The sequence below is a fragment of the Salvelinus sp. IW2-2015 genome, linkage group LG22 (assembly GCF_002910315.2).
Source record: "Salvelinus sp. IW2-2015 linkage group LG22, ASM291031v2, whole genome shotgun sequence".
Lineage (NCBI taxonomy): Eukaryota > Metazoa > Chordata > Actinopteri > Salmoniformes > Salmonidae > Salvelinus > Salvelinus sp. IW2-2015.
Window position 1 is genome coordinate 28,729,131 of NC_036862.1, and position 21,378 is coordinate 28,750,508.

The 21,378-nt window shown below is 42.0% G+C and overlaps 1 protein-coding gene across 1 annotated transcript; it reads right to left on the bottom strand.

The window, feature by feature from the left end:
• Window positions 1-1,177: 1,177 nt before the first annotated feature.
• On the bottom strand, window positions 1,178-5,064 carry LOC111982615 (ATP-sensitive inward rectifier potassium channel 1-like). The gene is made up of 2 exons (XM_024014208.2): window positions 4,921-5,064; window positions 1,178-2,774 (listed from the first exon to the last, which is right to left on the bottom strand). The coding sequence occupies exon 2, from the start codon at window positions 2,755-2,757 to the stop codon at window positions 1,657-1,659; it is 1,101 nt and encodes a 366-aa protein (XP_023869976.1). The 5' UTR covers window positions 2,758-2,774; window positions 4,921-5,064; the 3' UTR covers window positions 1,178-1,656.
• Window positions 5,065-21,378: the final 16,314 nt, after the last annotated feature.

The following is a 21,378-nucleotide window of genomic DNA, read 5'->3' on the forward strand; positions in this document are numbered from 1 at the left end:
ATGACACTTATGGAATCCACTTCAATCAGTGTAGATGAAGAGGAGACAGGTTAAAGATAGTCCAGTGTGGCTCAGTTGGTAGAACATAGTTCAATACCCACAGGGGACCAGCATGAAAAATGTATGCACTCACTTACTCTGGGTAAGAGCATCTGCTAACTGACAAAAAATGAAGACATGGATTTTGTATGTGTGCAATTCAGACAGTGAATGGACAAGACAAAATATTTAAGTGCGTTTGAATGGGGTATGGTATTAGGTGCCATGCGCACCGGTTTGAGTGTATGGAGTACTGCAACGCTGCTGGGTTTTTCACGCTCAACAGTTTCCTGTGTGTATCACAACTTGACACAACTGAATTGAGGCTGTATGGATGGAGTGGATGGAGTCTTCGCCAATTGTTTGTGCCCTCTTCACGACTGCACGGGGGTGTGTGGACCATGTTAAGTTTTTAGTGATGTGGACGCCAAGTAACTTGAAGCTCTCAAACCGCTCCACAACAGCCCCATCGATGTGGATGAAGGGCATGCTCTCCCCTATTTCTCCCGTAGTTCACGATCAGCTCCTTGGTCTTACTGATGTTTAGGGAGAGGTTGTTGTCATGGCCCCACACTGCCCAGTCTCTGACCTCATCCCTGTAAATCTTGTCTCATCGCCATCGATGATAAGGCCTACCACATTTGTGTCTCCAACAAACTTAATGATGGTGTTGGTGTCGTGTATGGCCACACAGTTGTGGGTGAACAGGGAGTACAGGAGGGAACTAAGCACACACCCCTGAGGGGCCCCTGCGTTGATGGCCAGCGTAGCCAAGGTGTTGTTGCCTACCCTCACCACCTGGGGCCGTCCCGCCAGGAAGTCCAGGTTCCAGATACAGTGGGAGGTGTGCACCCATCAGTTTCTTTTCCTTTCCTTCACACTGGAAGCAGAGGACCAGTTGTTGTTTTTGAAGAGAGACACCCCTCCCCCTTTGGACTTGCCAGAGGCTGCCTTCATCCGTCTATGCCGCTGAAAGGAGAAACAGCAGAGTCCTACGTACATAGTCATACAGCCACGTCTCTGCAAGGCATATAATATTGCAGCTTTTTAAGTCTCTTGAACGAAGTAGAGGGTCAGAGGGTCAAGATGGTAATGGTGAGAGGTTAGCATGTCTAGGGGTATGATCTTTGACCCTGGGTATACATATTATATTCTTATTTACAATAAAACTCACTCCAGAATGACACAGTACATTATTTAGCATTCATTTCTGTTGGGCTCAAAATAATCTGAGACACAACCAAGACAAACTGCAAATACATCCAACAAGTTTGTAGGGTGACAAGCTTGATGTAGTAATTGCTTGCTAGGAATATGGAAACAAATACTAAACTTTTGACTACTTTATATATAAGAATCTTAGGGATGTCAATACTTTTGACCCCAATATATTACTTGTTAAACAAAATCTCTATCTCTGAGCAATTTTCTTAGTATAAAATAATATAATTGCAAAAATTATAGCTCAGTATTTGAATTAATTATTTTATAGTCATTATTGGTCATCTTTATAAAGGGTGTCAATCATTTCAAACCCTACTGTATATATAAATATTACAAGATAAAAAAAATCTTCACATATTGCCATCCAAAAGTTCACATCTTGGTAATATTAAATTATTCTAGGATATCAATAACTTCAAATCCAACATTGTCAATGGCATTGATGGAGGGGAGGTGGTGTCCCATTATGTTATGGAAGCAGTAGGCACAGTGTGCAGTGGCAACGGACACTACCTTGGAGAAGTTGGAGAAATCCACTCTGTACTTGCCCTCTTTGCTGCGGGAGATGATGGGTAGGAAGTTGTAACCCCACATGATCTCCTGAGGAATGAAGGAAGTCCTGACCTGGCAGGCTGAGCTGGTGGTCTCGGCTGTGCCCTCCAGAAACACCACCAGCTCAAACTCCTGCTTACGGAGAGTGTCCACTGCCATCTCAAAGAAAGGGCTAGCCTTGTCAATCACATGGTAGAGTGTGAGAGGGCACACAAAGAAGAGGTTGTCCTTCCCAGCGTCCATCATGAACTCAATGTTCACCTGGTCCATGATGATTGTCTCCCCGTCGGGTTTGACTGTTGTCCTCAACAGCTTGCCGTAGATCTGGCTCCCGATCATCATGGTCTTGCGTAAGTTGGCCACTCTTATCATAAGGCAAAGGAAGTCCTTCTTAGGACAGATGACAGCCACCTCACTGAATGAGATGGTCTTGGCCCTTTTCTTAGGGAGGGATATCTTGGACACGATGATTCCACACATGAAGCAGTGTATGAGGGCCCCTATGAGAGTCTGGATAATGATGAGGGCTACAGCACCAGGACATTGGGGCGTGACAGCGCGTACACCATACCCGATGGTGGTCTGGGTCTCCAGGGAGAAGAGGAAGGCCGTAGTGAGACCGTAGACGTTCCACATACAGGGGGTGTGGTTGCTTGGGGGGTTCTGCCACGTCAGGTCCCCGTTGTTCCGGGCGATCCAGAACCACAGCAGGCTGAAGATGAACCAGCTCAGGGTGAATGAGGCGATGAAGAAGAAGAGGACAAAGCGCCAGCGGAACTCCACAAAGGTCGTCCAGAAGTCCACGAGGAAGGCAAATTGGTTGCCGTACTTCACGTTGCCGAATTCAATGTTGCAGTGGCCATCTTTGGTCACCAGCCGGCTTCTGCGGATTCTTCGCTCCACCAGGTGGTCCTGGATGCGCTTCCGGATGTCAAACACCATTTTCTAGGTCCTGTCGTCTGTTAGAGAGGACAATTTGTTATTTAACAAACCCAGACAAATAAATCAATATCCTTGTCATCCAAGAACTGTTAGATATATACAGACTGGATACTATTAATACAGAATACTGGAGTTTTTCATTAATATGTTTAATCTTCAAAGATAAACCTTCATCCCTGTAACCTATACCTCCCTGTACGCCAGTCATTAAATTCAAGGTGTCTTAAAACTTCAGACTAAATGTTCATATTTTTTCAAGGCTCTTGGATGTTTTGAATTGAATGGAACAAATTATAAACTAGAATTCAATGATAAATAATGTCATTTTCCTTCAATATCATTGTTCTTCAAATGAAATTGCTGCCCATCACAATTTTCTAAAAGCAATAATGACAAACCAAGCATTGGTCTATAAGAGGACATAAGAGATAATGGAGTTGTGAAACATTCACTCTTGGATCCAGACTTGGGAAAGAGTTCATGTTTTACCTCCTTTAATTCTTAATTTCACACATCGTTACTGAACCAATTAGGTAAAACACAAGGTAAAAGTCCCACTGAACTTAATTATCATCAAAATATAAATATGTGAAACAACTTAGCAGCACAAATGCCCCTGTCAGTCTATGATCAATTAAATGATTTCACCTGCCCCAACCATCAGTCTTATTACTTACTTAAAGTGTTGCTCTAGTTACTAGCAGTTGCTATGCATCACTTGCACATGTGAATCTACACGTAAATCCTGCAATCCTGTAATCCTGGGCACATGCCATAGTTAACCCCAAGTCATTACAGAAAAGGTTACTGTTGAAATATTTCACTCCACTGGCCCAAATCAGTCAGATAACCATACCCTTCCTAAAACGTCATCATCTAGCCTACTACAACTATATACAGTTCAAGTCAGAAGTTTCCATACACCTTAGCCAAATACATTTATACTCAGTTTTTCACAATTCCTGACATTTCATCCTAGTAAAAAATCCCTGTCTTAGGACAGTTAGGATCACTGGGCTATTTACAGGGTGGTGCGCTTGTTAGGCCAAACACTGAGTTGGATGGTGGTGTGCCTGTTAGGAAGTGTTGTGCACAAAATTACCAGTGCCATAAGCTGGTGCGTTTGTTTCTACGCTCAAAGCTTGGAAACGTTCAGTCTTTCACAAACAAAAATCCAATAATCACGCACTATGTTTTGTTGTGAAGCTTTTCTCTCTGGACCTCACAACCCTTTCACACCTAATCATTATTTATTCTGCATTGTTACTGTAACACTATGAAACAAATTCTGAGATCATTTCAGGTTTACTTTGATACGATCCTTGGCTGACGCATTACAATGATATACTTTTGAAATAGTGATACTTTTATTAGTATTGTATGGTTCAGTTGTCATTTCAGTAATAACTCTTCAACAATGAATGATTTCCTTTGGAAAATCATATAATCAATTATTTCGGCATATTACACACTGTTCTGCAACCAATGACAAGGTAATAGGGACCATTTCCACCCTTGTAATCATCAGTTTGTGATTAAGTGCAATGTTATGACTACATTTATTCACATTTTATTATTTGAGCCAATGAAATACTTCACTCAATATTTACACTGATAAATGTAAGCAGATGATGTATAATTTGCTTCTACAGTGAGAGGTCAGAAAGTTAGCAGATTATGTTCCCCTTTTGAGAGAGCGACTGTGGTTACTGTAAATATCTCAAATAACAATAACAATAAAACAAATATTTCTCCCAAGACCATTTCCTTTTAATGTTAAGATCCTCAACAATTTACAAGACCACAAACTAGCCAATACATGCACCTGCATAGAAAGTTAGGAGTAGAGTCAGATCAATCCCATTAAGAATTTGTTCTTAACTGACTTGCCTAGTTAAATAAAGGTTAAATAAAATAAAATTACATACAATATGTTTACTGGCAGACATGTCACTTTTCACTGGTAGTGTTTTGGGAAATAGTGCTTCTTGGAAGCAAGAAGAACATTAGCGGAATGCCAATTAAAAATATATGCAACACATATCTGTAGGAGAGAGTAGCTGTAACACGACAAGCTCACCCTAGGCTCAAAGTGGGTGCATTTAAACATGATAGATGTCATCATTACACTGTTGTTATAACAGGAGAATACCAAGTACTCACTGGATGATAATGGTCCAACTACAGAAGATGAGATCCTGTCAGTGTGGAAACTGTGGAAATACAAAGTTGTGTTGCACACGGGATCCCCTCTGTCTCCGTCTCTCTCTCTCAGCCAGTCTCTGAGGGTGTGCCCTTTGAACTGTAGTTAGTGTTCTGACAGCTCTCTCAGTGCTACAGATGTGTGTGTTTTTATAAAGCTTGGGATTGGAATCACATCAGGTGATGTTTACACACACACAAACATAAAGTAGGCTACCAGTACAGCCCTCCAGCAGGACTGTTGCGTGGGCATGTGTTTACCCCACACAGCGCCAGTACCCAGGTCCAGCCTGACTGCCCCGTGCTACACCACCCGTGTCTTGGGCAGGGCTCTCAATGTCTAGATCAAGAGGAAGCTGTGTGCCACTGTTTACAGTACACACACATGCACAATCACAGACACGCGCTTGTATTTGCTGTTAAGTCAAATAGTGTTGCTGCATTTCAAATAAAATAAAATGGTATTTGTCACATGCACCGAATACAACAGGTGTAGACCATCCTAGCTGTAGCGGTGCTCTCATCTTATCTACCAACATAGACAGGGCTCTAACTCCTCTAGCTCCACAATGAAATAGGGTGCAGGTCAGGCAGCAGGCTGTTAGCCAGCCTGCCAGCTTAGTGGAGTCTGCCACTATCACAGTCAGTGTAGTCAGCTCAGCTATCCCCATTGAGACCGTGTCTGTGCCTTGACCTAGGTTGGGCAAAACTAAACATGGCGGTGTTCGCCTTAGCAATCTCACTAGAATAAAGACCTCCTCCATTCCTGCCATTATTGAAAGAGATCGTGATACCTCACATCTCAAAATAGGGCAACTTAATGTTAGATCCCTCACTCCAAAGGCAGTTATAGTCAATGAACTAATCACTGATCATAATCTTGATGTGATTGGCCTGACTGAAACATGGCTTAAGCCTGATGAATTTACTGTGTTAAATGAGGCCTTACCTCCTGGTTACACTAGTGACCATATCCCCCGTGCATGCATCGGGGTGCATCCCGCATTTACGATAGCAAATTTCAATTTACAAAAAAATTCAAAAAGTTTTCGTCTTTTGAGCTTCTAGTCATGAGGTCTATGCAGCCTAGTCAATCCCTTTTTATAGCTACTGTTTACAAGCCTCCTGGGCCATATACAGCGTTCCTCACTGAGTTCCCTGAATTCCTATCGGACCTTGTAGTCATAGCAGATAATATTCAAATTTTGATTGTGATTTTAATATTCACATTGAAAAGTCCACAGACCCACTCCAAAAGACTTTCGGAGCCATCATCGACTCAGTGGGTTTTGTTCAACATGTCTCTGGACCTACTCACTGTCACAGTCATACTCTGGACCTAGTTTTGTCCCATGGAACAAATGTTGTCGATCTTAATGTTTTTCCTCATAATCCTGGACTATGGGACCACCATTTTATTACGTTTGCAATCGCAACAAATAATCTGCTCAGACCCCAACCAAGGAGCATCAAAAGTTGTGCTATAAATTCTCAGATAACCCAAGATTCCTTGATGTCCTTCCAGACTCCCTCTGCCTACCCAAGGATGTCAGAGGACAAAAATCAGTTAACCACCAAACTGAGGAACTCAGTTTAACCTTGCGCAATACCCTAGATGCAGTTGCACCCCTAAAAACTAAAAACATTTGTCATAAGAAACTAGCTCCCAGGTATACAGAAAATACCCGAGCTCTGAAGCAAGTTTCCAGAAAATTGGAACGGAAATGGCGCCACACCAAACTGGAAGTCTTCCGACTAGCTTGGAAAGACAGTACCGTGCAGTATCGAAGAGCCCTCACTGCTGCTCGATCATCCTATTTTTCCAACTTAATTGAGGAAAATAAGAACATTATTATTTTTGATACTGTCGCAAAGATAACTAAAAAGCAGCATTCCCCAAGAGAGGATGGCTTTCACTTCAGCAGTAATAAATTCATGAACTTCTTTGAGGAAAAGATCATGATCATTAGAAAGCAAATTATGGACTCCTCTTTAAATTTCTCCAAAGCTCAGCTGTCCTGAGTCTGCACAACTCTAGGATCAAGAGAGACACTCAAGTGTTTAAGGACTATATCTCTTGACACAATGATGAAAATTATCATGGCCTCTAAACCTTCAAGCTGCATACTGGACCCTATTCCAACTAAACTACTGAAAGAGCTGCTTCCTGTGCTTGGCCCTCCTATGTTGAACATAATAAACGGCTCTCTATCAACCGGATGTGTACCAAACTCACTAATAGTGGCAGTAATAAAGCCTCTCTTGAAAAAGCCAAACCTTAACCCAGAAAATATAAAAAACTATCGGCCTATATCGAATCTTCCATCCCTCTCAAAAATGTTTGAAAAAGCTGTTGCACAGCAACTCACTGCCTTCCTGAAGACAAACAATGTATACGAAATGCTTCAGTCTGGTTTTAGACCCCATCATAGCACTGAGACTGCACTTGTGAAGGTGGTAAATGACCTTTTAATGGCGTCAGACCGAGGTTCTGCATCTGTCCTCGTGCTCCTAGACCTTAGTGCTGCTTTTGATACCATCGATCACCACATTCTTTTGGAGAGATTGGAAAACCAAATTGGTCTACACGGACAAGTTCTGGCCTGGTTTAGAACTTATCTGTCGGAAAGATATCAGTTTGTCTCTGTGAATGGTTTGTCCTCTGACAAATCAACTGTAAATTTTGGTGTTCCTCAAGGTTCCGTTTTAGGACCACTATTGTTTTCACTATATATTTTACCTCTTGAGGATGTCATTCGAAAACATAATGTTTACTTTCACTGCAGAGATGCTTGTTCTAGGTCCTAAGAAACAAAGATATCTTCTGTTGAATCTGACAATTAATCTTGATGGTTGTACAGTCGTGTCAAATAAAACTGTGAAGGATCTCAGCGTTACTCTGGACCCTGATCTCTCTTTTGATGAACATATCAAGACTGTTTCAAGGACAGCTTTTTTCCATCTACGTAACATTACAAAAATCAGAAACTTTCTGTTAAAAAAATCATGCAGAAAAATGTATCCATGCTTTTGTTACTTCTAGGTTAGACTACTGCAATGCTCTACTTTCCGGCTACCCGGATAAAGCACTAAATAAACTTCAGTTAGTGCTAAATACGGCTGCTAGAATCCTGACTAGAACCAATAAATTTGATCATATTACTCCAGTGCTAGCCTCCCTACACTGGCTTCCTGTTAAGGCAAGGGCTGATTTCAAGGTTTTACTGCTAACCTACAAAGCATTACATGGGCTTGCTCCTACCTATCTTACCGATGTGTTCCTGCCGTACATACCTACACGTACACTATGGTCACAAGACGCAGGCCTCCTAATTGTCCCTATAATTTCTAAGCAAACAGCTGGAGGCGCCTGGTATAGAGGTCCTGGATGGCAGGAAGCTTGGCCCCGGTGATGTACTGGGCCATACGCAGTACCCTCTGTAGTGCCTTGCGGTCGGAGGCCGAGCAGTTGCCATACCAGGCAGTGATGCAATCCGTAAGGATACTCTCGATGGTGCAGCTGTATAACTTTTTGAGGATCTGAGGACCCATGTGAAATATTTTCAGTCTCCTGAGGAATAACAATAGGTTTTGTTGTGCCCTCTTCACAACTGTCTTGGTGTGCTTGGACCATGTTAGTTTGTTGGTGATGTGGATGCCAAGGAACTTGAAGCCCTCAACCTGCTCCACTACAGCCCCATCGATGAGAATGGGGCGCGCTCGGTCCTCCTTTTCCTGTAGTCCACAATCATCTCCTTTGTATTGATCACGTTGAGGGAGAGGTTGTTGTCCTTGCTCCACACGATCTGGTGTCTGACCTCCTCCCTATAGGCTGTCTCATCGCTGTCGGTGATCAGGCCTACCACTGTTGTGTCATCGGCAAACTTAATGATGTTGTTTGAGTCATGCCTGGCCGTGCAGTCGTGAGTGAACAGGGAGTACAGGATGGGACTGAGCATGCACCCCTAAGGGGCCCCCATGTTGAGGATCAGCGTAGCAGATGTGTTGTTACATACCCTCACTACCTGGGTGCTCCTAGTACAGGATCCAGTTGCAGAGGGAGGTGTTTAGTACCAGGGTCCTTAGCTTAGTGATGAGCTTTGAGGGCACTTTGGTGTTGAACGCTGAGCTGTAGTCAATGAATAGCATTCTCACATAGGTGTTCCTTTTGTCCAGGTGTGAAAGGGCAGTGTGGAGTGCAATGGAGATTGCATCATCTGTGGTTATGTTGGGGTGGTATGGGTTTCTGGGACAATGGTGTTGATGTGAGCAATGACCAGCCTTTCAAAGCACTTCATGGCTACAGACGTGATTGCTACGGGTCTTTAGTCATTTAGGCAGGTTACCTTAGTGTTCTTGGGCACAGGGACTATGGTGGTCTGCTTGAAACATGTTGGTATTACAGACTCAGACAGGGAGAGGTTGAAAATGTCAGTGAAGACACTAGCCAGTTGGTCAGCGCATGCTCGGCGTACACATCCTGGTTATCCACCTGGCCTTGCGGCCTTGTGAATGTTGACCTGTTTAAAGGTCTTACTCTCATAGGCTGCGGAGAGTGTGATCACACAGTCATCCGGAACAGCTGATGCTCTCATGCATGTTTCAGTGTTGCTTGCCTCAAAGCAAGCATAGCAGTTATTTAGCTTGTCTGGTAGGATCGTGTCACCGGGCAGCTCTCAGCTGTGCTTCCCTTCGTAGTCTGTAATAGTTTGCAAGCCCTGCCACATCCGACGAGCGACGCAGCCGGTGTAGTACAATTCAATCTAAGTACTGTATTGACTTAGACCTAGCAACATAAATAGGTTAGACTATGAAAGACTAACAAAGGAAGGAGATGTACTGTACCCAGGACCATGTCCTCGATCAAAACAGATAGCTCTCTGGGGTAAGACAGGTATTATGTTCATTCATTGGGCATTGAGGAGATGTGTGAATTGCTGTTTGTGTCGTCTTTCACCTCGTATTGTTTCCAGAAAAAGGTGGCATTGTTATCTTTCAGAGGGTTCCAATAAATATTACCCTTTATATAGGTATGTCGACACACAAGAAGGGATCATGGCTGACTGAAATGATTACATGTGTATAATGGTTCCCAGTAGTTACCACAGCCACAAAGTGAAAATGGGCTATATAGTAAAAAGTCATGATATAGTTTTTTGCTTTTTGGTCTTCATTTCAGGTTAGGGTAAGGCATAAAGTTTGCAATGTAGTTAAAGTTAGGGTTAAGGTTAGGTGTAGGTTTAAAATAAAATGTTAAGAAGAGATATTAAAGAAATAGGCAGGGTTTATGACTTTGCGGTAACTAGTGACAACCAGGTATAACGCTTTAGCATGTATGAGCCAGTATGATGTTAATATAAGGTTAAAAACACGAATGTCTTTCTAAACTGCAACATCACTCAATCAATGATATTTCCTGCAGTTTTTTATGGATTGTTTAGAAGTTTTGGTCAGAAAAGCAGGTTTTAGCAAATACTAAGACAACATTCAGGAGAGCAGAATCCATTTGAAGTAGCCTACAACCAAAACAAACTGCAGAATGTGGCATCAAGTGCTCAGCAAAGACTTGCAGTTAGTTAATTGAAGTTAGAGGAGAATTTAGTATTTTTTCCATTTTAATTTATTATAAAAAAAACTGTTGTTTCAAATGTTTGGTTTCAGCAATGAGTGTAGGTGGTTTGCTCTGAATAGTTACGTTTTTCAACAGGGATGCTTTCTGCTGAGTCATCATATTGAGGTACATTCATATTCTTCAAACATCAGTCTGCTCTGCAGATTCTCTGGCAGAAACGATAGGCTGCTACACGCTCAAATAAAAAGCATTGTCTTACATGGAAATTTGGCTTGCACTCAGACATTATTGGCTGCTTTTGATCATAGAAATAGTCCTTCACTTTTAAAATGATTTGTTTGGCATGTAGCTGCCTCATTGTCTGAATGCATTGGCGCGCACCTTTCGCTGACAGATGAGAAATGAAAACATTCAGAAAAGCAAGCTTTTGTCATTATGATTCTTGCACAGGGGCATACAGTTGTGATGTCTTTGTGTGGATAAGGAGAGTGAGGCTGTACATATCAATGGTACTGTTCCAGTTATACCTTGTTGTGGCTTGCAGGCTTTCCTCAGGACACATCAGACACACTGTGGCTGCAGGTTACCATGCTGGCATCTTACAAGTGCAGGTATAGACTCTCAGAGTCACATAGAGAGTGTGTGTGTGTGTGTGTGTGTGTGTGTGTGTGTGTGTGTGTGTGTGTGTGTGCTGTCTCTTATACACATCTAGATGTGTATAAGAGACATGTGTGTGTGTGTGTGTGTGTGTGTGTGTGTGTGTGTGTGTGTGTGTGTGTGTGTGTGTGTGTGTGTGTGTGTGTGTGTGTGCGTGCATGTGTGCGTGCGTGTGTGTGCGCCCGTGCGCGTGTGTGCGTGCTTCCCATTCCTCCCCTGCCTTGCGAGAACAGGTTGCATTACCTAGCTCCTGTCCTCCCATGGCACGTCCTCCCCTCCCAAGACTTCATGACGATTAAGAAGCCATCTAGCTTGAAGAAAGTAATTACACCGAAGTGAAAGAAAAGGCCTAAATTAAATCTGAGCCTCTGATAAGCTGAAAATCAATTCCTTTCTACAGCGGCCTTTCTCACCCTGTTCTGTTCTGTGAAGGTGCAGTGGCGTGTGTTATGATATGAGTGCCAATGTAATTTCTTACAGATGTAGGATCTTAATTTGATCACCCTGATGCAGGACATTTAAAACTTGTGTTGTTTTTGAGGTTTAGAAAGTATTCTAAAGTTTGTCATTACCACTTTCAGACGTGATTTCCCCTTACGAAATATGTATCAACCCATACAAAAATGTCCAGTAATTATAATCCACATTATAATTCACATTTCCTGTTGCCGCAGGATTGTTTTCTTGCTGTAGCAAACAGGCTCAAATTAAGATCCTACATCTGTAGAATGTTATGTGCCACTAAGAGGTGGAATGAGCACCATTTGTAAGAGAGAACATTAAGTTAAAGCCCAACAAGCTCTTCCTATTGTTCACCCTGACTGGTTTAGTTTCTCCACGTCTGCTGTTGTAGATACCACCACACCATAACTAGATCCCCTTTCATTTACAATTACAGGTACAGTTCTTCACATTTAGCTGTTGTTTGTTTGGGTGGTAGAAAACACTGTTACAAGAGATGACTTACAACAAGCCTCTTTCTCCAGCCCAGCCAACAGCCACAGCCTGTACTAGTTATTCACCTCTACAACAAACCTGCAGTGATACTTGCAACTGTACATGCACACAGAGCACAGCAGCTGTCAGTGCAATTTTTCAATTATTTACTGCTATACTTATTCTCTCTACGGTGTCAGTGTCACACGCACAACACACAATCGTGTGGATGAGGTCTAGTCTTCCAGTCGAATGAATCCTTGCTTTCTGTTTTGAAGTTGAAATCCCAACCCTATTCTAGAGAAATGTTTGCAGTTCTCAATTTAAATAGTGTCTCTGATAGGAGGTACAAAGCTGGAGAACCAGTACTTCAAAAACATTGACAATCTTTTTAACTGAGGTGTCGCAGATAAATTGTTCAGACGTCCTGGAATGTTAACTTTTATCTCCCCATGTGATTTATGTTAAGATCCCCATAGAGGAAATGAAAGTGTCCGAACAACGGGATAAAAACCCATTACATGAGATTGAGTAGACCTGGATGAATAATGTATCCACATAAAAGAAGTAGGTCCACGCACGATTAGATAATTCATCATTTAAACACCAATAGATGTTCTCTTTCCCATAAGTTAGCTCTTGCATCAAACATGTGTACGTATATTGATGTTTGGCTGGTAAATGGATGGTCTAATCTGGGGTTGTTCTTGAAATATCCTTTCACTCTTTGACCAGCAGCTCAATCCAAAGCAATGATCTACAAGAGCTGTATGCTCAAGATGTTTGCATTTATTGAAGTCAGTCCTAGCACAGACGATAAATGAATAATTGAATAATTTTCTGGTGCCAATAGATATGCTTCATTATGAACGTATCATTGCCATGCTATTAATGGTGGACCTCTGCTTAATACCAAATGCAAAAGGATAATTTAGTGAAGAGGAGAAATATTGTAGACAGGGACTGTAGCTTAAAAGCAGTTAAAACCTATAACTTTCTGCTGCGCTGTTTAGTCAGCCAACAGCAGAGTGATTATAGAATATCATTTTAAAAATTTAAGCAATCTCTCCCTCCCTTCCTCCATAGTCCTGTTTCTTCCATGATGAGGAGTTTATACGTGGTGTGAGTCCTTGGCATGCTCTGATTTCCCTGCTCTGCTTCCGCCTGGTCCTCCTGCCTGGTCCTTCTTGTTCCTGGGAGCTGGTAAAATTTCAGTTTATTGGGGTGCCATGCGCTCTGACAAGAGGATCAATCACAACTAATGAACCCTGGGAAAAGGCAGTAGAATGCAAGGGAGGGAGGGAGGGAGGGAGGGAGGGAGGGAGACAAGTTAGGGAAGGAGGGAGATGTCTGACCTATTTTCAAGGGTGACATCCAACAACCCTGTGGCCTGACCTCCCATCAGTCCATGGTAAATGAGGACAGGGCTTGAGTAAAGGGTCAGACATATGGTCCCTGGATGTGAAGGAGATGTGCAGTCAACCTCCAGGTCCATCAATTACAGCAATATAGCTGTCCTGCCTGACCTGTTTTTACTATTTTGAACAAAAATATAAACACATGCAACAATTTCAATGATTTTACTGAGTTACAGTTCATATAAGGAAACCAGTCAATTGAAATAAATTCATTAAGACCTAATATATGGATGTCACATGACTGGGAATACAGATATGAATCTGTTGGTCACAGATACCTAAAACAATGGTAGGGGTGTGGATTAGAAAACCAGTCAGCATCTGGTGTGACCACCATTTGTCTCATGCAGTGCGACTCATCTCCTTTGCATAGAGTTGATCCGGCTGTTGATTGTGGCCTGTGGAATGTTGTCCCACTTCTCTTCAATGGCTATGCAAAGTTGCTGGATATTGGCGGGAAATGGAACACACTGTTGTACATGTCGATCCAGAGCATCCCAATTGTGTTCAATTGGTGGGTATGCAGGCCATGGAAGAACTGGGACTGGAAGTTCAGCTTCCAGGAATTGTGTACAGATCATTGCAACATGGGGCCATGCATTATCATGCTGAAACATGAGGTGATGGTGGCGGATGAATGGCACAACAATGGGCGTCAGGATCTCGTCACAGTATCTCTGTGCATTAAAATGAACATTGATCAAATGCAATTGCTTTCATTGTCCATAGCTTATGTCTGCCCATACCATGACCTCACTGCCACCATGGCGGCACTCTCTTCACAACGTTGACATCAGCAAACCACTCGCCCACACAACGCCATACAAGCTGTCTGCCATCTAACTGGTTCAGTTGAAACGATTCATCTGTGAATAGCACACTTCTCCAGCATGCCAGTGGCCATCAAAGGTGAGCATTTGTCCACTAAAGTTGGTTACGACACCAAACTGGAATCAGGTCAAGACCCTGATGAGGATGACGAGCATGCAGATGAGCTTCCCTGAGACTGTTTCTGACAATTTGTGCAGAAATTCTTCCGTTGTGCAAACCCACAGTTTCATCAGCTGTCCGAGTGGCTGGTCTTAGACAATCCCACAGGTGGAGAAGCTGGATGTGGAGGTCCTGGGCTGGCGGCGTGGTTACACGTGGTCTGTGGTTATGAGGTTGGTCGGCTTATGGTAGAGAAATTAATATACAGTTCCTGCAGTCAGCATGCCAATTGCATGCTCCCTCAAAACTTTAGATATCTGTGGCATTGTGTTGTGTGACAAAACTGCACATTTTAGAGTGGCCTTTTATTTTCCCCAGCACAAGGTGCACCTGTGTAATGACCATGCTGTTTAATCATCTTCTTGATATGCCACACCTGTCAGGTGGATGGATTATCTTGGCAAAGAAGAAGTGCTCACTAACAGGGATGTAAACAAATTTGAGCACAACATTTTGGAGAAATAAGGTTTTTGTGCTTATGGAACATTTCTGTGATCTTTTATTTCAGATCATGAAACATGGGACCAACACTTTTACATGTGGCGTTTATATTTTTGTTCAGTGTACATGGCTAAATTAATTACTTAGAATATGTGCTGTATTTTCTTTCCATTCACAGTATCCCATCATGCTCTTATAGAGTGGGTTAGGGTTAGGGTTGTGTGCACAGTAAACACAGTTTTCCTATTTACTATTGGGATCCAATGTAGCTCACAAAAATAGCGCAACTCCATTGTAAATACTGTACATCACATGTATACTCATGGGTATGGAATTGGCTGAATTAATGAATAAAAAGTCCCCCAGAACACATTTACATAATACTATGGTTCTGGAATTAAACTATTGTCTTCAAGCTTGAAACTTAAAAATTCTGTACAATACGTTTCTCTCTTGACACCATGCTAATATAAACTCCCCATGCACCCAGATCCCATCCACTCTCCCTCTCTCCTCTCCCTCTCCCCCAATGGGAGCTTTACAGGAGAGATGTGCTGATGACTCTAATGACCTTGCCCAGGGAAACAACAGATTCAAACTTCCCTCCCATGATCCTTCCTTCCCTCTCCTCTCCTCTCCTCTCACTGCACCTCCTCCTCCTCCTGTTAACTATGTTCCTCCTCCCTCTATATGTCTCTTACTCTCCCTCCCTCCTCTCTCTCTCTCTCAATTGAATTAAATTAAATTTAAGGGCTTTATTTACATAAAGCCCTTATATTCAATAATGTTATATTTTATTGACTTTATTGCCAAAGCAAGTGAAATAGATAATAAACAACAGTGAAATAAACAATTCAAAATTAACAGCAAACATTACACCTGGTTAAATAAAGGTGAAATAAAAAATGTAAAAACTCATAAAAGTTTCAAAACAATAAAGACATTTCAAACGTCATATTGTGCCTATATACAGTGTTGTAATGATGTACAAATAGTTAAAGTACAAAAGGGAAAATAAATAAACAAAAATATAGGTTGTATTTACAACAGTGTTTGTTCTTCACTGGTTGCCCTTTTCTTGTGGCAACAGGTCACAAATCTTGCTGCTGTGTTAGTACACTGTGGTATTTCACCCAATAGATATGGAAGTTTATCAAAATTGGATTAGCTTTCAAATTCTTTATGGGTCTGTGTAATCTGAGGGAATTATGTGTCTCTAACATATTCACACATTTGGCAGGAGGTTAGGAAGTGCAGCTCAGTTTCCACATCATTTTGTGGGCAGTGTGCACATAGCCTGTCTTCTCTTGAGAGCCAGGTCTGCCTTCGGTGGCCTCTCTCAATAGCGGGCTTGACTCATCGAGTCTACATAGCCAAAGATTTCCTTAATTTTGGGGCAGTCACAGTGGTCAGATATTCTGCCACTGTGTACTCTCTGTTAGGGCCAAATAGCACTCTAGTGTGCTCTGTTTAAAAATATATATATTTCCAATGTGTCAAGTAATCTCATGATTTGATCGGGTCTAATTGTGTTGATGTCCTGGGGCTCTGTGGGGTCTGTTTGTGTTAGTGAACAGAGCCCCAGGACCAGCTTGCTTAGGGGGCACTTCTCCAAGCTAATTGCTCTGTAGGTGATGGCTTTGTTATGGAACGTTTGGGAATCGCTTCCTTTTGTAGAAATTGTTGAACAGCACTTTTCTTGGATTTTGATAATTAGTGGGTATCGGTCTAAATCTGCTCTGCATGCATTATTTGGTGTTCGACGTTGTACACTGAGAATATTTTTGCAGAATTCTGAATGCAGAGTCTTAATTTGGTGTTTGTCCCATTTTGTGAATTATTGGTTGATGAGCAGACCCCAGACCTCACAACCATGAAGGGCAATGGTTTCTATAACTGATTCAAGTATTTTTAGCCAGATCCTAATTGATATGTTGAATTTTATGTTCCTTTTGATGGCATAGAAGGACCTTCTTGCTTTGTCTCTGATCATTCACAGCTTTGTGGAAGCTACCTGTGGCGTTGATGTTTAGGCCAAGGTATGTATAGTTTTTTGTGTGCTCTAGGGCAATGGTGTCTAGATGAATTTGTATTTGTGGTCCTGGCAACTGGACCTTCTTTGCAACACCTTTATTTTTGTCTTACTGACATTTACTGTCAGGGCCCAGGTCTGACAGCATCTGTGCAGAAGATCTAAGTGCTGCTGTGGGACAGAAGAACCAGGTCATCAGCAAACGGAAGACATTTGACTTCAGATTCTAGTAGGGTGAGGCTGGGTGCTGCATACTATTCTAGCGCCCTCACCAATTAGTTGATATATATGTTGAAGCGGGTGGGGCTTAAACTGCATCCCTGTCTCACCCCCCAGCCCTGGGGAAAGAAATGTGTGTGTTTTCTGCCCATTTTAACGGCACACTTGTTGTTTGTGTTCATGGATTTTATAATGTTTATCCAACAACAATTTGTATAGCAGGCACTCATGCCAAAATTGAGTCGAGGGCTTTTTTGAAATCAACAAAGAATGAGAAGACTTTGCCTTTGTTTTGGTTATTTTGTTTTTAAATTAGGGTGTGCAGGGTGAATACGTGGTCTGTCGTACAGTCATTTGGTAAAAAGCCAATTTGACAATATCTCAGTACATTGTTTTTGCTGAGGAAATGTACAAGTCTGTTGATAATGCAGAGGATAATAATTTTCCCATAGTTGCTGTTGACGCATATCCCGCGGTAGTTAACCTCTCTAGGATTGTTCGGGACGCTAGCGTCCCACCTTGCCAACAGCCAGTGAAATTACAGGGCGCCAAATTCAAACAACAGAAATCTCAAACATAATTCCTCAAACATATAAGTATTATACACAATTTTAAAGATACACTTCTTGTTAATCCAGCCACAGTGTCTGATTTCAAAAAGGCTTTACGGTGAAAGCATACCAGGCGATTATGTTAGGTCAGCGCCTAGTCACAAAAACATACAGCCATTTTCCAGCCAAAGAGAGGAGTCACAAAAAGCAGAAATAGAGATAAAATGAATCACTAACCTTTGATGAGCTTCATCATATGGCACTCATAGGACTTCATGTTACACAATACATGTATGTTTTGTATCCAAAAATCTACGTTTACAACAAATCTCAGCGTTATGTTCAGTAATGTTTTGCCTCCAAAACATCCGGTGAATTTGCAGAGAGCCACATCAATTTACAGAAATATTCTTCATAAACTTTGATGAAAGATACAAGTGTTATGCATAGGATTGAAGATAAACTTCTCCTAATGCAACCGCTGTGTCAGATTTCAAAAAAGCTTTACGGCAAAAGCACAGCATGTGATAATCTGAGTACAGCGCTCAGCCACCAAAACAAGCCATACAGATACCCGCCAAGTTGTGGAGTCAACAGAAAGTCGAAAATAGCATTTTATAAATATTCACTTACCTTTGATGATCTTCATCTAATGACTGCCTTGCCTGGTTCACCAACTACTTTGCAGACAGAGTTCAGTGTGTCAAATCGGAGGGCATGTTGCCGGTCCTCTGGCAGTCTCTATGGGGGTACCACAGGGTTCAATTCTCGGGCCGACTCTTTTCTCTGTATACATCAATGATGTTGCTCTTGCTGCGGGCGATTCCTGATCCACCTCTACGCAGACGACACCATTCATATACTTCCGGCCTTCCTTGGACACTGTGCTATCTAACCTCCAAACGAGCTTCAATGCCAACACACCTCCTTCCGTGGCCTCCAACTGCTCTTAAACGCTAGTAAAACCAAATGCATGCTTTTCAACCGTTCGCTTCCTGCACCCGCACGCCCGACTAGCATCGCCACCCTGGACGGTTCCGACCTAGAATATGTGGACATCTATAAGTACCTAGGTGTCTGGCTAGACTGCAAACTCTCCTTCCAGACTCATATAAACATCTCCAATCCAAAATCAAAGCAAGAATCGGCTTTCTATTCCGCAACAAAGCCTCCTTCACTCACGCCGCCAAACTTACCCTAGTAAAACTGACTATCCTACCGATCCTGACTTCGGCGATGTCATCTACAAATAGCTTCCAATACTCTACTCAGCAAACTGGATGCAGTTTATCACAGTGCCATTCGTTGTTGTACTAAAGCACTTATACGACCCACCACTGCGCCTGTATGCCTAGTCGGCTGGCCCTCGCTACATGTTCGTCGTCAGACCACTGGTCCAGGTCATCTACAAGGCTATGCTAGGTTAAGTGCCGCTTATCTCAGTTCACTGGTCACGATGGCTACACCCACCGCAACACGCGCTCCAGCAGGTGTATCTCACTGATCATCCCTAAAGCCAAAACCTTCATTTGGACGCCTTTCCTTCCAGTTCTCTGCTGCTGCGACTGGAACGAATTGCAAAAATCTCTGAAGTTGGGGAACTTTTATCTCCCTCAACAACTTTAAAAATCTGCTATCCGAGCAGCTAACCGATCGCTGCAGCGTGTACATAGTCCATCTGTAAACTACCCACCCATACCTTACCTCACCCCCATACTGCTTTTATTTATTTACTTTTCTGCTCTTTTGCACACCAGTATCTCTTCTTGCACATGATCATTGATGATTTATCACTCAGTGTTAATCTGCTAAATTGTAATTATTCGATTTATTGCCTACCTCATGCCTTTTGCACACATTGTATATAGAATCTCTTTTTTTTCTACCATGTTATTGACTTGTTTATTGTTTACTCCATGTGTAACTCTGTGTTGTCTGTTCACACTGCTATGCTTTATCTTGGCCAGGTCGCAGTTGCAAATGAGAACTTGTTCTCAACTAGCCTACCTGGTTAAATAAAGGTGAAAAAATAAAATAAAAAAAATAAAAATAAGAATGCACTCCCAGGAATCCCAGTTCAACAATAAATGTTTGTTTTGTTTGATAAAGTCCATCTTTATGTACAAATACCTCCTATTTGTTCGCACGTTTAGATCACTAATCCAAATGCACAAGGCGCTAAGTCCAGACGAAAAGTAAAAAAAGTTCCATTAAAGTTCGTAGAAACATGTCAAACGATGTATATAATCAATCTTTAGGATGTTTTTTATCATAAATCTTCAATATTATTCCAACCGGACAATTCCGTTGTCAATAGAAAGGAAAGAGAACGACCGTCGCGCTCACGGCCACGCGCGTGACTAAACTAAAGGCTTTCAGCCTGACCACTTCTTGAAACAGCTCTTATTCTCTCCCCTTTCACAATAGAAGCCTGAAACAACGTTCTAAAGCCTGTGGACATCTAGTGGAAGCCATAGGAAGTGGATTCTGACCCCATAGACACAGAAAATTGGATAGGCAATCACTTGAAAAAACTACAAACCTCAGATTTCCCACTTCCTGGTTGGATTTTTCTCAGGTTTTCGCCTGCCATATGAGTTATGTTATACTCACAGACATCATTCAAACAGTTTTAGAAATTTCAGAGTGTTTTCTATACAAATCTACTAATAATATGCATATCCTAGCTTCTGGGCCTGAGTAGCAGGCAGTTTACTCTGGGCACGTTTTTCATCCAAACTTCCCAATGCTGCCCCCTATCCTAGTGAAGTTAATAAGGGGTCAAATTTGTCTCCACTTTTGAGGATTGAAGTGATCTGTCCTTGGTTCCAAATATTGGGGAATATGCCAGAGCTAAGGATGATGTTAAAGAGTTTAAGTATAGCCAATTGGAATTTGTTGTCTGTATATTCGATAATTTAATTTAGGATACCATCAATCCCACAGGCCTTTCTGGGTTGGAGGGTTTGTATTTTGTCCTGTAGTTCATTCAATGTATTTGGAGAATCCAGTGGGTTCTGGTAGTCTTTAATAGTTGATTCTGAGATTTGTATTTGATTTTGTATATGTTTTTGCTGTTTGTTCTTTGTTATAGATCCAAAAAGATTGGAGAAGTAGTTTATCCACACATCTCCGTTTTGGATAGATAACTCTTTGTGTTGTTGTTTGTTTAGAGTTTTCCAATTTTCCCCGAAGCGGTTAGATTCTAAGGATTTTTCAATTACATTGAGTTGATTTCTGATGTGCTGTTCCTTCTTTTTCCGTAATGTATTTCTATATTGTTTTAGTGATTCACCATAGTGAAGGCGTAGGGTCAGGTTTTCTGGGTCTCTTTGTTTTTGGTTGGACAGGTTTCTCAATTTCTTTCTCAGGTTTTTGCATTCTTCATCAAACCATTTGTCATTGTTGTTCATTTTATTAGGTTGTCTGCTTGACATTTTTATATTTGATAGGGAAGCTGAGAGGTCAATATGCTGTTTAGTTTGTCTACCTCTTTGTGTGTCCTCAGTGGATGTTTGGGGGTTGTCAAGAGAGCTATCAGGGGAGTTGACAGGGGGGCTGTTAGGAGGGGGTGGGGTCTGTTGGGTTGGTGGGTCCTGTGTT